Genomic DNA, 13,524 nt, shown 5'->3' on the forward strand with positions numbered 1-13,524 from the left:
GAGCCACTTTCCTGCTCTCAAGGCTTCTGGTCATGAAAGATTCAAGTATGAGTAGCTACGTAAGCAGAAAGCCTTGGATTTTTTCTTCCTATTATTTTGAATCAGAATACTCCAACAGTTGCTAAAAAGAATGATAGTTTCAATTAAACCTGAGAGAAAGAGTTACATGTTTAGTTACTATGGGCCTTGATGCATCCCACAAATAGGCTGGGCTGTGCAGGCAGCTTCTGACCCTATCTTCTTCTAACACTGATGCTGCTTGTCCTTGGAGTAATATGCACATGGGTGGTATTTCCTGTTCAAAGATTTAGATTGCTGATCCAATTTGTTGATGTTGAAATATTGATGCACACTAATGACTGTCTGGCCTTCTTGCAATAAGGTATTTTTTTACCAGACCCAGCATTGGGATCTTTGTGGAAAAGTTTAGCAAATACATAGTACTTCTTCCTGTGTGTATTCATTTCCAAAAGAACTCTGCCTGAGGCAAAAAACCAAATACAAATTTAGCTCAAATGGTTTAAGTTTGGAACTTTATCAGCAACTGAAACTGCCACCTTATACTGTAAAAGATTTGTCTGCCTTCGCTGAAGGCCTGCTATTCAGCCCTTTTAAACCAGAAATCTACTTACATCTGATTCTGATTAAGATTAGTTCTACTTTAAACAAATCTGTGGCTGAAATAGAAATTTTGTGTTCTACTAAAATAATACTGTATTCTCTGAAATAAGTACCGAAGCAATGGTCAGAATATCATGCAGAAAAATTAGGACTATAGGCTGCATTTCTAAGAAATACCTTTGTCATTGTAAATAAAGAAAACCGGATAGGGAAATTAGTGAAAGACATTACATATGAAAATCTGCAATTTTTACAGAATTGCTTTTCAAATATTTTTCTGACCTGAAACACAAATATCATTGATTGGACCTGTTCTCCAAAGGAACAGTCAAATAATTAATTGAGTGAAGTTTAGCACTGCTTGGTCATAAAGCAGTGGACCAATTTAAGCACAAATTGGCCTCTTGACAGTTTGGCTCAAGAAAAGAGCACCTCAGGCAGCCTGTTAATAGTTATTGGGAAATAGGAGGAGCGTCTCATTGATTTAATTTGTACCAGCAATCATATCAGCTTCCAGACTAGCCATTAAGGCATGAAAATAACTTTCTAGTGGCTTATAACTTTTCTGCAGAGATGAGAAGATTTCAGCTTCATGTTAATTCACATGATAGTGAGACTATCCACGCATATCTAATAACATGAGTTATTTTAGTTTCCTAAACATAGAAAGTAATTGTTTAAGGGAAAAGTTGGTGCTATGTTTTGAGGTCAAGTCAGACCAGGATCCTTCTGCTGTTCAAAACGCACGATTTAGTTTGATTGTATTATCTTTTCCCCTCTTTCTTAGGAAAGGCCAATGGGGAGATATTTAATTCCTCCACATTTCTGATTTTCCAAATTGTCTCAAACATGTTTGTCAAGACTCAGAGAGTGCATCTGACACTGGCAGCTGTACACCCAGCCATGACGTTGTGTTACTCACAGTGATGGTTTCACCTTCAGGAGCTTCCAACAACCAGGAACAGCGATTCAGATTGCTGTAAGGCTCTGGGTAGTTAGGGCTTGAGATAACTCCACTTTCACCTGACTGTATACCACCACAGGCTGAAGAAAAAAGGTAACATTTCAGCACAGTTTAGGAACTGAACACTGTAATCAAATAAGTGGAAGATTATTCAGCTTTCAAGGATGAACAATTTATCTGGGAAAATCCAAGTTTTAAGATCTTTGTCATTGAATAGTGAGTAAACAGATCCAATGACTTTGAAACTTTGTATTTATTCTGATACTTAACATAGCTCCGCAAAACCTTTGCCAGCTGACACAACTGCCTCTTCCACCTTATCTCCAATTTATTTATTTCAGACTTCTAAGCAAACTAGTGCCACTCTTGGACCAAGACAGTCACGTCAAAAACTTGCTGATGTGTCTAGATAAGCACCAAGGCTAAATTCAGCTGTGACAGGAAGAATAGTTGTGCAGGAATGTAAATGTCAAAGTGGTGTAATTTGCACTGATACAGCTTTAAATAGATTTCAAAATGAGTGCAAAGGTTCAAGCAGAAGAATGCACTTCAGCCATGCTAGCGCTCTGGAGGCCTATTTGAAGTAAGTCAGACTTGGCTGGTGTTACCTGTTACATCCCTATTCCCAGGAGCAACCAGCTGTTCTAAGTGTTGCACTGCATTGCAAAAAACTCAAACTCAGTTCAGGGAATGGGAACAGTAACGCAGAAAATAAATCTGGAAGTTCAATTGCTAGTATATGTTTACTTTAGATGGATATACATAGGGGCAGACACTATGTAACTTTTGAGGAACTCTTTGAGTGTTGAGCATATAGTGTGTATTCTCAGTATTACCTTATGGATGGCAACGTTCCCCGGAAGTGCCTCAGTCAGCAAAGGCCACAGCCTATCAAGCCATTTACCTTCAAATGTGTAATGGGCCAAGAATCCTTTATCTTCTCTGTTTTCATCGCTTAAAAAGTGTACCCAGATCTGGGGGGCAGCTATCACTAGTGGCACAGATGGTGCAGCCTGACCACAAAGTCTGGCTATTAGTTCTCCATCAGCATCCCCTGTGTAAAGAAAGAAAACAAAAATACACTTTTTGAATCCTAAAGGAGCTACAATAACATAGACAGGGAATAGACCGGAAAAACATGCATTTAATTTTGGTTGGACAAGAGAAGTACAAACAAAAGTACATATCACGCTTAATAACAGATTATTTGTTATGGATATAGATAGAGCACTGCACTTCATTGCTGGGATCTGAATCTAGACAAGGAAATTCTCTCTAAAGCTGTAGCAATGATGTTTTTAGTATCTTGGACTTCTCTCCCTTCACTGCCACCCTGCACACTTTCATTTTGTATAACCCATCAGACCCAAAACCAGAGAAAATGCCCCAAACTTGCAGACATTTTGGGGCAGAACGGTGGGAAGAAATGCCCTGAAGACCTGATGTCATGGAAGCTTATTAAGCCTATGTGGTTTTGGCATCCTCATTAAAATCAACAGGGATTTTAAGTTTTCTACCATATAGGCATGTTACAAGGATTCACATTCATGAACAAGGTGTCATTGCTGTATTAATAGTGGGCATCTCTTTCAACATACCACCAGCATTTGCTCAAATCATTGAAACCTAAAAGGAAAACACAACACAGACCGTTGCACATCTGTGACACTGAATGTTTGCTCAAGTTGGTGTAATGTCTTATCCGTCACATTGGTAGAAGTATCAGTTTCTCTTTATTACTGATATATTCTCAGGAGAAGGAAAATAATCGTAATAGCATTTCTCATGATATCCAGGCAATGCTATTTCTACATTTGTTTCTCTAGTTAAAGCATGCTGCTGGACTTAACAGTGTCTGTTCAATAGCAACTCCTAGGTCCACACAGGGTGGCAGGCTGTTCTTGTGAAGAAGGCAGTAGAGCAAGAGGGAGAAACTTTGGGTGCTCTTGAAAGCCTTTTCACAGTTATTACAGTTAACGTGGCTGAGTAAATTCATCTTTCCATCATATACACTGACACAGCCACTTCGATGCCTTGAAGCACAGAGATAAATGGTGACATATAATAAAATTCTATTAACGTAAATTACACAGAGAAATGCTAAAACCTGTCTTGTTAACATGCACTAAAAATGATAGTGAGCTGTACAAGCAGAAGACATTCATGGTAAATTATGGTTTAGAATAGTAATAACTACTTTGAGCATTAGAATGTGAAGTGAACTTTTCTTTTTTGCACTTCTTGTGAGGTGATTGACTATGTGTCAGATGTGACGCAGGTCACTCAGTCTCTACTGTGTGAAAAGTGACACCAGTCACTGCTTTCATGAATGGCCATATGGCCAGAGTTGGAGGCTTCTGATAAACAGAAAATGTAAACAGTGGGATTGTACTGTAAGATTGGGTTCAAACTGAACAGAATGGTCTGAAAGGCAGAATCAAGAGGCTTCCACAGAAATCAAAAGTTAGAAGTACATTTTACTGCTGCAATATGCTCAGCTGTACTACCATGTACAGACTACATGCACATGCCTGATAATTTAATAAATCCTTACCCTAAGGAATTTGAAATATTTGTCTGTCCAGATTAAATATTTCTCAGTGCATACACACAATTCTGCCTTTTTTTTTTTTTCATTCAGTACCATGAAGTGTGTTGCATGGGTAACTCAAAAGAATTTTACACATCTCAATTTCCTTTGGGGTCTCCTAGGTAACTTACCATTGAATTGGACCATTCCCCAAATTCACATCTGTTTTGATGAGAGACTTGAACAGCATCTGCCTGAGTTTAGTGACATTATGCACTGTTTGCATCTCAGAGCTCATTAAATGTTACCTGTCAGCATACACAGATGACTTAGAGAATTTTGCATTTGACATGAGACTGACTGTGAAACTGAAGGTCTGTTATTATGGCCAAAATGAACATTACTCTTTAGGTAACAAAACTGTGTAGACCGAAAGACAACTATATTTTTATCTTTCTTTTGACTGTATTGCCTGGAGTCCTGAGGTTCACAATTAAGTGAGAGTAGTGGGAACTGAAGAGTAAAAGAACAGATATATTTTAGTATTTCTTTATTTGAGTTATCTTTCTATCATTTCCCAGTTCCAGCACTTATGTGGCAGGGAACTGATAGGTTATGCAGCCATGTATGATTTGGCTCTACACAGAAGAAACCAATGCTATACAACCAAGAACTCTCATTCAATGAATGCAAAGGAGGATGTAACAGATTCCTGCTCTCAACTCCCCCACCACCTTTCAGAAACAATTTCCTGGCAAATTAGAACTTGCTCTCTCTGGGACTCACAGATACAGCCTCTCAGCAAAGACAACAGCTGGAGCTTTCATACTACACTTGGCATTAGCTGAGTGACTTTCATCTGACATTTCCAGTTGCTTGTTCCTGCGGATAGCTAAAGATGCTCAAATACGCAGAGATATTACTGGTGCATTAATCCTGTGATTGTTTTCCTTTTAAATGCTGTAGTCGGTATTTCGTGATGCAGTCTTATGGGAAATACAGATCTGCTTTTGTAGAATCATCTTCTAGAGTACAAAAATGGGGTATGAAGTGAGTATGCAGCCCAGAGGCTATGAATAATTAAAGCATTTTTTACTCCACTCCTGCTGTCTCTGGAGATATTTCAGGAGCAGAGAGAGAATGGGCTGTGGACCAAATAAATTATTTGATGACTCCAGCTTCTGACTGCCATCTTTCCATAGAGATGAAGTGAAATTCACATTGTCCCTTGTAAAGAGAGAATCAGGTGTGTACTGCAACCATAAAAATAATTGATCCCCCCAAGATACCTATCCAGTTTTCCTTTTTATCCCCTGAAAGAAAGGGTGACCAAATCCATGCATCTAGTACTGAAATCCCACTCCTGGTCTAGGAGGCAACACGGAACGAATGCATGTGAACACCCTCTCAAATGAACAGATCAAACAACAATCACTCTCTGCAAACATATATAAACAAGATTTGGCACAGAGTTGCACATACAGAATCTTGACAGGCTTTATCCATTCTCCTGCTAAATGTACAAACCTATTCGTAACTCCAGGTAGTCGTACTGGCAGTCCTGGTGATGTTCCAAATGAAAATCCTCAAAATACACATATATGGATGAATTATAGTGGGAAGGGTTTTCAATGGTCCATTCACAGTTCAGTTTACTTGTGTAATTTCTGACACCGTCATAACCAGGAGAAGAGAAATTCCCACCTGCATATCCCATCAGAGTTCCACCACAAACTGCAGAAACAAAATAGAATTTATTTAAAACCAGTGATAATGCTTGTAGGAGGAGAAATCTTGCCCCTGTTTACTCAGAGGCTTGCTCATGTCAGCAAGCAAATGTGCCGATTAGATCGAAAGTTCTTCCATTTTCTTCCTTTTGTTTTTCTTCTATAATTTATTGACATGTACAGGAGAATTCTTGCCTAGTGTCCTGGAATTTATTGACAAGTCTTTAAAGACTTGTAAATCAAAGAACAACAATTATATATGGTACCAAATAAAATATTTCAGCAGCACTATGAATACAAGAAGTATATTCAACATGCTGATACAATCCCACTGCAGCTCCAGTTCAGTATTGCCCCTACCCATTACCTAATTCTAGACTCAAGAGAAGATTCTTCTGGAACATACCCTCAAGCACAGTGCACTTGTGCTATAATAGGATGCTCTTGGGGGAGTTGGAAAACTCATTCTACATTAGGATGCTTGGAGAGGAACTGGAAAATCAAGTTAAAAGGCGTTAATAGTAAGGCTCTGCCAGCTGCCTCCTCTCTGGAGGCTGAGCTTGCAAAAGTAGGTTAGCTGCAATCTTTCACAAGCTACAGTAAGTTAATTACCCTCCTGAGTAATATGGAAGCACTTGAATTATTCAATTTGTCTATGGCACTATGCTTTTTGGATCTTTTAATGGAATAAGGCCACTTTATTACTCAAGACTAAGTACAAAACAATAAATCAGTAGTAATGTAAGAGAGGAAAAAAGGTATCAGAGATTTTTTTATCTGTTTAGGTTATTTGTTGACATGTACCAGTACTTTAGCTATGAAATGAATCACCAAAGATCAGTTACTTAATTTAAAAACATACACTACCTGCATCTTCACTAGATGTGTATGAGACACTGAAGCCTCTGGTTGCATGGGACATATCTGTCACCAAAATTACTTTCATTGTGTTTCCAGAGGATTTCACCTGAGTGCCTGGATTTACTTCTCCACACAACTTGGCCAGCCGGGGAGAGTTCTGCCTGAGGCCATTGTAAACCTGTTGGGTCAAAATAAACTCTTATGAGACCAACATACAGTCTTATAAGCATCTCTTTTATCAATTAACAGTGTTTCACACCCTTAATACAAGGTTCATTGACATCTCTCACAGTAGGCTAGTTCCCAAATCTGCTCAAAACCTTGGAATAAACCTTGAGTGGATGAGGTCTGAAGTAAAACTTCAGAACTACCTTGCTTATTTTGGTGAAACCCAAACATATTCCCTCTCTCCTTCTCTTTCCTAGGGAAAAAAAAAAAAAAAAAAAAAAAAAGAAAGAAAGAAAAGGAACTGTTTCATTGGGGAAAAAAATACCGTATTTTAGCTTAATATTTATATCTTCAATCCCTTAATAATGCCAGCTACTGATCATATTCATTCAAACGATCGCCTTTGTATTCTTGTTAAAGCCAACATCCACTTTATAAAAAAACTCTTCCAACATATTGAGTGCTGGTGGGCATTTTTTATTAATTCAAGGATTTCACTTTTTGATGGTCCAGAGATATTTTTCTCAGTTTCTTTCATACAGCTTTTAGCCTAGGAGTTAATTGCCTTCTTTCTACTATGATCTCAGCAGTGCAAGCTACGCAGAAATGATGTTTCCCACTGAGATTTGGAATATGTTAGTGTTGAAGACACAAAAGCTGGCAAGATAGATCTTTCTTTAAGAGATCATTACTTCATTAATCAATGCAAAGCCAGCTCTGTATGGTCTGTCTACAGCATCTGTGAAGGAAAACAAGCCAAACATCATCTATGAATCTCAAGGGAGGGCTACTTCATCCTGTCATACATGTACATGGCCTAGCTTCTGATCATACTAAAGCTAATTCCCATGTTTGCACTACTAATCTGAACAAATGGGAAACTTAACTGCATCTCCCATTCCTCAGTTTCACAAAGGAATCATATTTTTGAGGCTTTTGTAGCTTTGACCAGGTCCAGTTCTGTGTGCCAGGTTTGATTTCTTTTTTTCACTAAATTACCAAAAATCTAAAATAACCATGATAAAGTAGCCCATATCTATCTTTTTGGAAATAAGGGGTGATAAAGAGGTAGAATTTTCCACCTGTTTTCCCCAGATTAAATAATAATTTGTCTTAAAACCACACATAGACCTATAAATGACATTTCAGCTCTATTACATCCATTAAGGCTCCATAAAGGGATTAGGAAGAGCATTTTATGCCTTCATGCCTGATACTCACAGCCACATAATCTGATGAGCACCTCCAGTGTTCTTCAGTTTTCATGTCATTAAAGGTTAGAGTCACACGTCGGTCTTCTCCCACTGTGATCCTCCATTCACACACTCGATTATGTGGGTATAGGTTGGGATAGTTGGGTGAAGTAAATGTTCCAACAGGGGCAGTAAAATCCCCACCGCATTCTGAAATACCCCAATATTGGGACACTTAGAGTGAAGCATTGCTTATAGAGTTATAGCAAAAACCCCACAACACATTAATGATGCAAGAAAAAGAGATGCTGAGAGGTTGGTTTGATGTGTCGATCCTCTCCATGTTTGCCTGAACAGCTAAGTTCCTGCCGGTTTTTATCATTCACTCATAAATTAACCATAGAAGCTCCTGTTAGTCTGATTATTAATGTTCCCTTCTCTGAAGGGCTCATGCCAGGCATCAGAAGCCAGAGTGACCCACAAGCCTTGATGTCAAGTAATACAAACCTCTCACTGTGGCAGGAATGAGAATTTCTGCCTTTCAGATGCAGAGATACACAGAATGAGCCGTGTCTTAGACTGGGTAATGGTGAAGGATATGTTTTTCCTCTGCTGGTTAATAGAGGTAGAGAAAAAGGAAAAAGCTTTCAAGGATTTTAAGCAACACTTTGTCAGTACAGTTGTATGTGTTTTTTTGGTTTTGTTTTTGTTTTGTTGGGTTTTTTCTTTTTCTTTTTTTTTTTTTTAATCCTACTTTTGAATGAATATCAAATTATTGCTCTAAGAAAAGAGCACTAAATGCCTTGGCAATAGAGTGCATTTTTCTTTTTCTGAGACAAATGGTATAATTTTACCAGCCCACATTTGGTTTCCTTTTAAAATGAAGATGTAGTTTAATGGAATACAGTGGGAAATTTAGTCTTTTATTCTTACAGACTCCTGCAAAATAGTCTGATCTATGTATCCACCTGCTTTAATCTTTTGCTAATACAGTTTCTCTTCTATGATTGCTAATACAGTTTCTCTTCTATTGATCTTCCACTGGGAGTGGAAGAACATTCTTATGGCATTTGTTTCTCTGCTCTGTTACTTTATTGCAGAAGCAAACACCAAGAATAGGGAAGCTTCAGCTGAGCTTTTAGATGAGCTGTAAGGAGTTAAGGGGGGTTGGCAGGAGATTTTTCAAGACCACCACTGCAATGAATTTCTTTAAAAGTAGCCATACTGTGGCAGGACAAGCATTGCATGGACACTAAAGAATGTGAAAGAGAAGTGTGAAACAGGAATAGTCTATGTCCTTAGTCCTGATCAGAGCAGCTCTTTGAAGTCATTGTGCTCAGGGCAAGAGGCAATGGGCCCAAATTAAAACACATTAAATTCCATCTGAACTTATGAAAACACTTACCACTGTGAGGGTTGTTGAACACTGAAATAGGTTGTTCAGAGAGGTTTTAGTCTTTATTCATGGAGACACTCAAAACCCAACTAGCCACAGTTCTGGGACACCTCCTCTACCTGTCCCTGCTTGAGCAGGGGGGTTGGAGGTCCCTTTCAACCTCACTGGCTCTGCAGTTCTGTGATTCTGCTTAAAATCTGTTGCTTAAACCTTATTTTTAGGGAGATTTAAGAATACTACTCACCTCAAAGGGACAGAATATCATAAAGGAAAAACCACAGCATTTCTCTACCTTCCTCCTCATCAAGAAGGATGTGGGGAGGAATGGTAGGACGTCTCTGGACTGATTGCTGGAGAGAAAAGGTGTGGAAGAGCGTGCTTTCTTGTGTGAGACCTATCACTGACAGCAACATCAATTATAGTGGGAGGCTGCTTGCTTCTCATCATTTCAGCTCAGCTAAGTAGTGATCAGAGAGCTCCATACGTATCGTGGAGTTTAAATTTAAGCACAAATACCACTCTAAGAAAAAGTGATCTACAATATATGCCATATTAGTGCATTTATGGTGTATATTGCCTCCCGAAAGTAACTTGCAACCTTACAAATCCAACCTTCAGTACTGGAATCAAAGCGCAGTCTGAATCCTCGGGCATTGACTGATCCATCAGTGACAAACTTGATATAAGCAAAAGTGTCAGAGGTATCCACAGCATCAGGAAGAGTATTACCACAGTACCTGCCCAACAAATTTCCTGCAAAAATCACACATAGAAAGACAATTTTATATTAATATATTATATTTATATTGAGGGATTACTTTTCTATTAAACCAGACAGGCAGGAGTAAAATCAAGTTATTGCTGGGAAACAGAAGGGGTTTGTTTGCCTTACTTTTCTTCAGCAAGCAAGGCAGTCAGAAGCAAATTGTACATTGAAAACACTTACTTTGTACTCAAAGGGAAATGTTTTCAGGAACCACTGGTGAGGTTTTGCACTAGTATTCACGAAGGAAAAACAAACACTGAAATAATTCTCTCACCAGAAGCATTGTATTCTCGGATCTCCACAAAGTCATTTGTGCAGTTGGAAGAGTGTTGAATATCTAGGTCTTCTAGTCTGATGGTTAGATAGTGGCCCCTGGGACCCTGCAGAAACCATTCACACAGCAGGTTGTCCTGATAATGAAGATCAGGATACCCCATGCTTTCAATGATGCCGGTTTGTCCTATCACTGTCCCGCCACAGGAAGCTGCAAAAGGAACAACATTGTTTGGCTGACTGAAGGACCTCAGAGGGATTATTTTTCTCCTAAACAAGACTTAAAAAGCTAAGGCACAATGGACTCATTTTCTACCTATGGTAATAAACCAGGAGTTGTCTTCCAGTTGAAAGTCTTCTATATTCTCCTTCTAAACCAACCAGGCCTAGCTCAGATTTTTTTTTCCCTGTACAGCCCTTACCATTGGAAGCATCCCTTCCTCTCTGTCATATCTATTATTAATTTGAAAACTTACAGATTTCAAGGTCTATATCTAATCTCTACCCATGTACATGTTTACCAGAAGATCTTGGAAAGAGGTATCAGATGATTACAAAGAAATTGAGTTTGCTAAATGTGGATCTAAGTCTTTTATGACTGACAAAAGTTGACTGCTGGTTTGAGTCTCCAGCTATGGTTCAGATGCTTCTTTCCTGTAGCCCCTTCCTGTTCACATTCCACTGTTTGCAGTGCTTGGTAAGTGATCACTGCGCGATTCAGGAAGCAGCTATTTATTTTTAATTTTCTCTTGGAAAACGCATTTCTCTGTGGTACCTGCAAACATAAGTTCACAATACTAAGGCTTACAGCAAATAATATGCCCAGGTGGAATTTAATGGATTTTACAGTGTATTCTGTGTGTCTACTAGTTACAATCTTTTTGTGGCAATAACAGTTGTGTTCATGCTGTCTGCTCTTTTAAGTGATTCGTGATTTGTTCCAGGATGACTGGCATACAGCTGAGATAAAGTAAATGTGTTACGGATAAATATAAACTGTGGCATGGCTTTGTATACTAACACTGTTCTCATGCAAGTTGCTTCAGTTTTCACATTCAGAAATATAATAGTATGCTATTTTGGCTTAAGTGCTTGAGATCTAACACAATCAGCAAAAAACTTTGTAAAGCAATACAGTCCACTACTTTGCCTTTGAGAAATTAAGTCCTAGACTTTCCTATATGAGTGATATGAACGTAACAGCTGCTATTCTTTGAAGATTATTAACATTTCAAAATAAAAAGGTAGCATATTTCTGAATCTGATCAAAGACAATTTTATTTCATTTTAAAGCTTTGCTAGTGCTTTCTAATCCTGGTTTGTTTTGTTTTGGTTTTGGTTTTTTTTCAGTTTGAGAGCAAATAGTTTTCCTTTCCCAGAAACTTATTTCTTTTCCCAGCTGGCAAATAATGGTTCTCACTGTTCATTTCTTTTTCAGCCCATTGTTGTGTTGCCCCATTTGTCTAGCAGTAAATTTGTTATTTACATTGACATAGAGAAGCTCCTAATTTGTTCTTCTTCTACCAGCTCTCAGATGATCTTTGCATTCCCCTTCAGGATCCTGCTCATGAAAGTGACACGAAGTTTACATGCTGAAAATCAAATCATGTTACGTTACTTTATCCATGTTGGCTTTTTTTCTTACTGCCCCTTTGATAATTGCCATTGACAAGAGGTTATTCAGTTGTTGTTTCCACTGCTGCAGACCTATGAGCACTTCCCTATTTCTATTTCACTAATTTTCACCTCTTCCTAGGTGCATGACATGCTGCTGCTAACCCATATGATGATTCTGATGCCTTAGCTCTAACACTAACTGAAGGAGGCATGTATCTGTCAGTCTGCTTTATGGGCATGATTTAAGCCCTATTACAAAAGTCAGCCACTTCAGACCAAAATCTCCTCTAAAATCAGAAATTGATAAATGCAAGCATTACCAATGGAGTATTTGGCAGTGAATCCCACGTGTGTGGCACTGTTGTCAGATCTGAACCTCAGGTACATTACAGCTCCTGAGGATCTCTGTAAGCCTGGCAACAAATCTCCACAGAGCTTGGCAATGACGGGGGCAGCGGAGTCAGCACCATTACGTAGCTCTAGGTAACTGGAACTGCAGCTAGAAGAGGAGAGATTTTTTGGTTCAATGTATGGCAGTAATAGTTTGAAATCATCTCAGTATGTGCGTAAAGCCAGGAAGCTGTAGTGATTTAGTTCAGTTTCCATTCAGTGTGACTAGGACAGAATCAACAAGTTCATAATCTGTGATAGTTACGTAATACTTGAATCAAAAGTGCTAGAAGCATGGAGAAAGATTGATTCCAAGCTCAGTCTATGATCAGATCAGATCTGACAGAAGCGAGTCCTGGGGAGGGGTATGAACAGCACTGTTAAAGTAGTTGTGACAATCATTAAACTACTGGTTTTGGCAGCATTCAGATTCGGAAGATATTCCCTATTAAATCTCATTGATGACTTCTGAATTAAGGAACAGATATAAGATATATGAAGGGAATTAAAATCCAAACATGGGGTCTTACTTAGGCAGGCATAGAAAGACCCAAAGTATCTGCAAAGTCCTAAGAATGTATGCCAAGTGGCCTGATAGATTCAGTGATCTCTCTCAATAATTTCCTAACCACTTTTGATTGTAAATCTGGAAGTGCACTCTGGGGGGAATTAGAGAAAGTAAAAGGGAAAGAATGGAGTCTCTGAAGAAACACAGGCAAAATAATGTGGATGTATACTTTGGTGAAGGTTCAATGTAAAACTGATCTTCAAACTGCAGCTCTACTGCATGTCCATTAGGAGCAGTTATGGTCCAGACACAGTCAGCATGTGGAGGATAATTGCTTGGATAGTTGGGGGAAGATGTATATCCACTGGGGTTGAAATCATTGATATAAATATTCCCTCCACAAGCTGGGAAAGAAAAGATCACCAATAAAAAGCACATGTTAAGGAAACATGGGAGGCATTGAGTACATGAGTTATCTCTATATTCCAACACAGTTTCCTTCTGGTGTCA

The 13,524-nt window shown here is 38.7% G+C and overlaps 1 protein-coding gene across 1 annotated transcript in view; it reads right to left on the reverse strand.

The window, feature by feature from the left end:
* The window catches only part of CUBN (cubilin), a gene marked incomplete at its 5' end in the record, with an annotated part of 147,061 nt that overhangs the window by 35,059 nt on the left and 98,478 nt on the right, over positions 1-13,524 (reverse strand). The window contains 9 exons of the mRNA XM_080609617.1: positions 1,544-1,665; positions 2,490-2,639; positions 5,643-5,849; positions 6,710-6,881; positions 8,093-8,274; positions 10,073-10,213; positions 10,501-10,710; positions 12,437-12,615; positions 13,244-13,418. Coding sequence (XP_080465743.1) covers positions 1,544-1,665; positions 2,490-2,639; positions 5,643-5,849; positions 6,710-6,881; positions 8,093-8,274; positions 10,073-10,213; positions 10,501-10,710; positions 12,437-12,615; positions 13,244-13,418 — 1,538 coding nt within the window. The remainder of the gene's footprint in view (positions 1-1,543; positions 1,666-2,489; positions 2,640-5,642; positions 5,850-6,709; positions 6,882-8,092; positions 8,275-10,072; positions 10,214-10,500; positions 10,711-12,436; positions 12,616-13,243; positions 13,419-13,524) is intronic.

This window comes from Psittacula echo (assembly GCF_963264785.1).
Source record: "Psittacula echo genome assembly, chromosome: 2".
Classification (NCBI taxonomy): Eukaryota; Metazoa; Chordata; class Aves; order Psittaciformes; family Psittacidae; genus Psittacula; species Psittacula echo.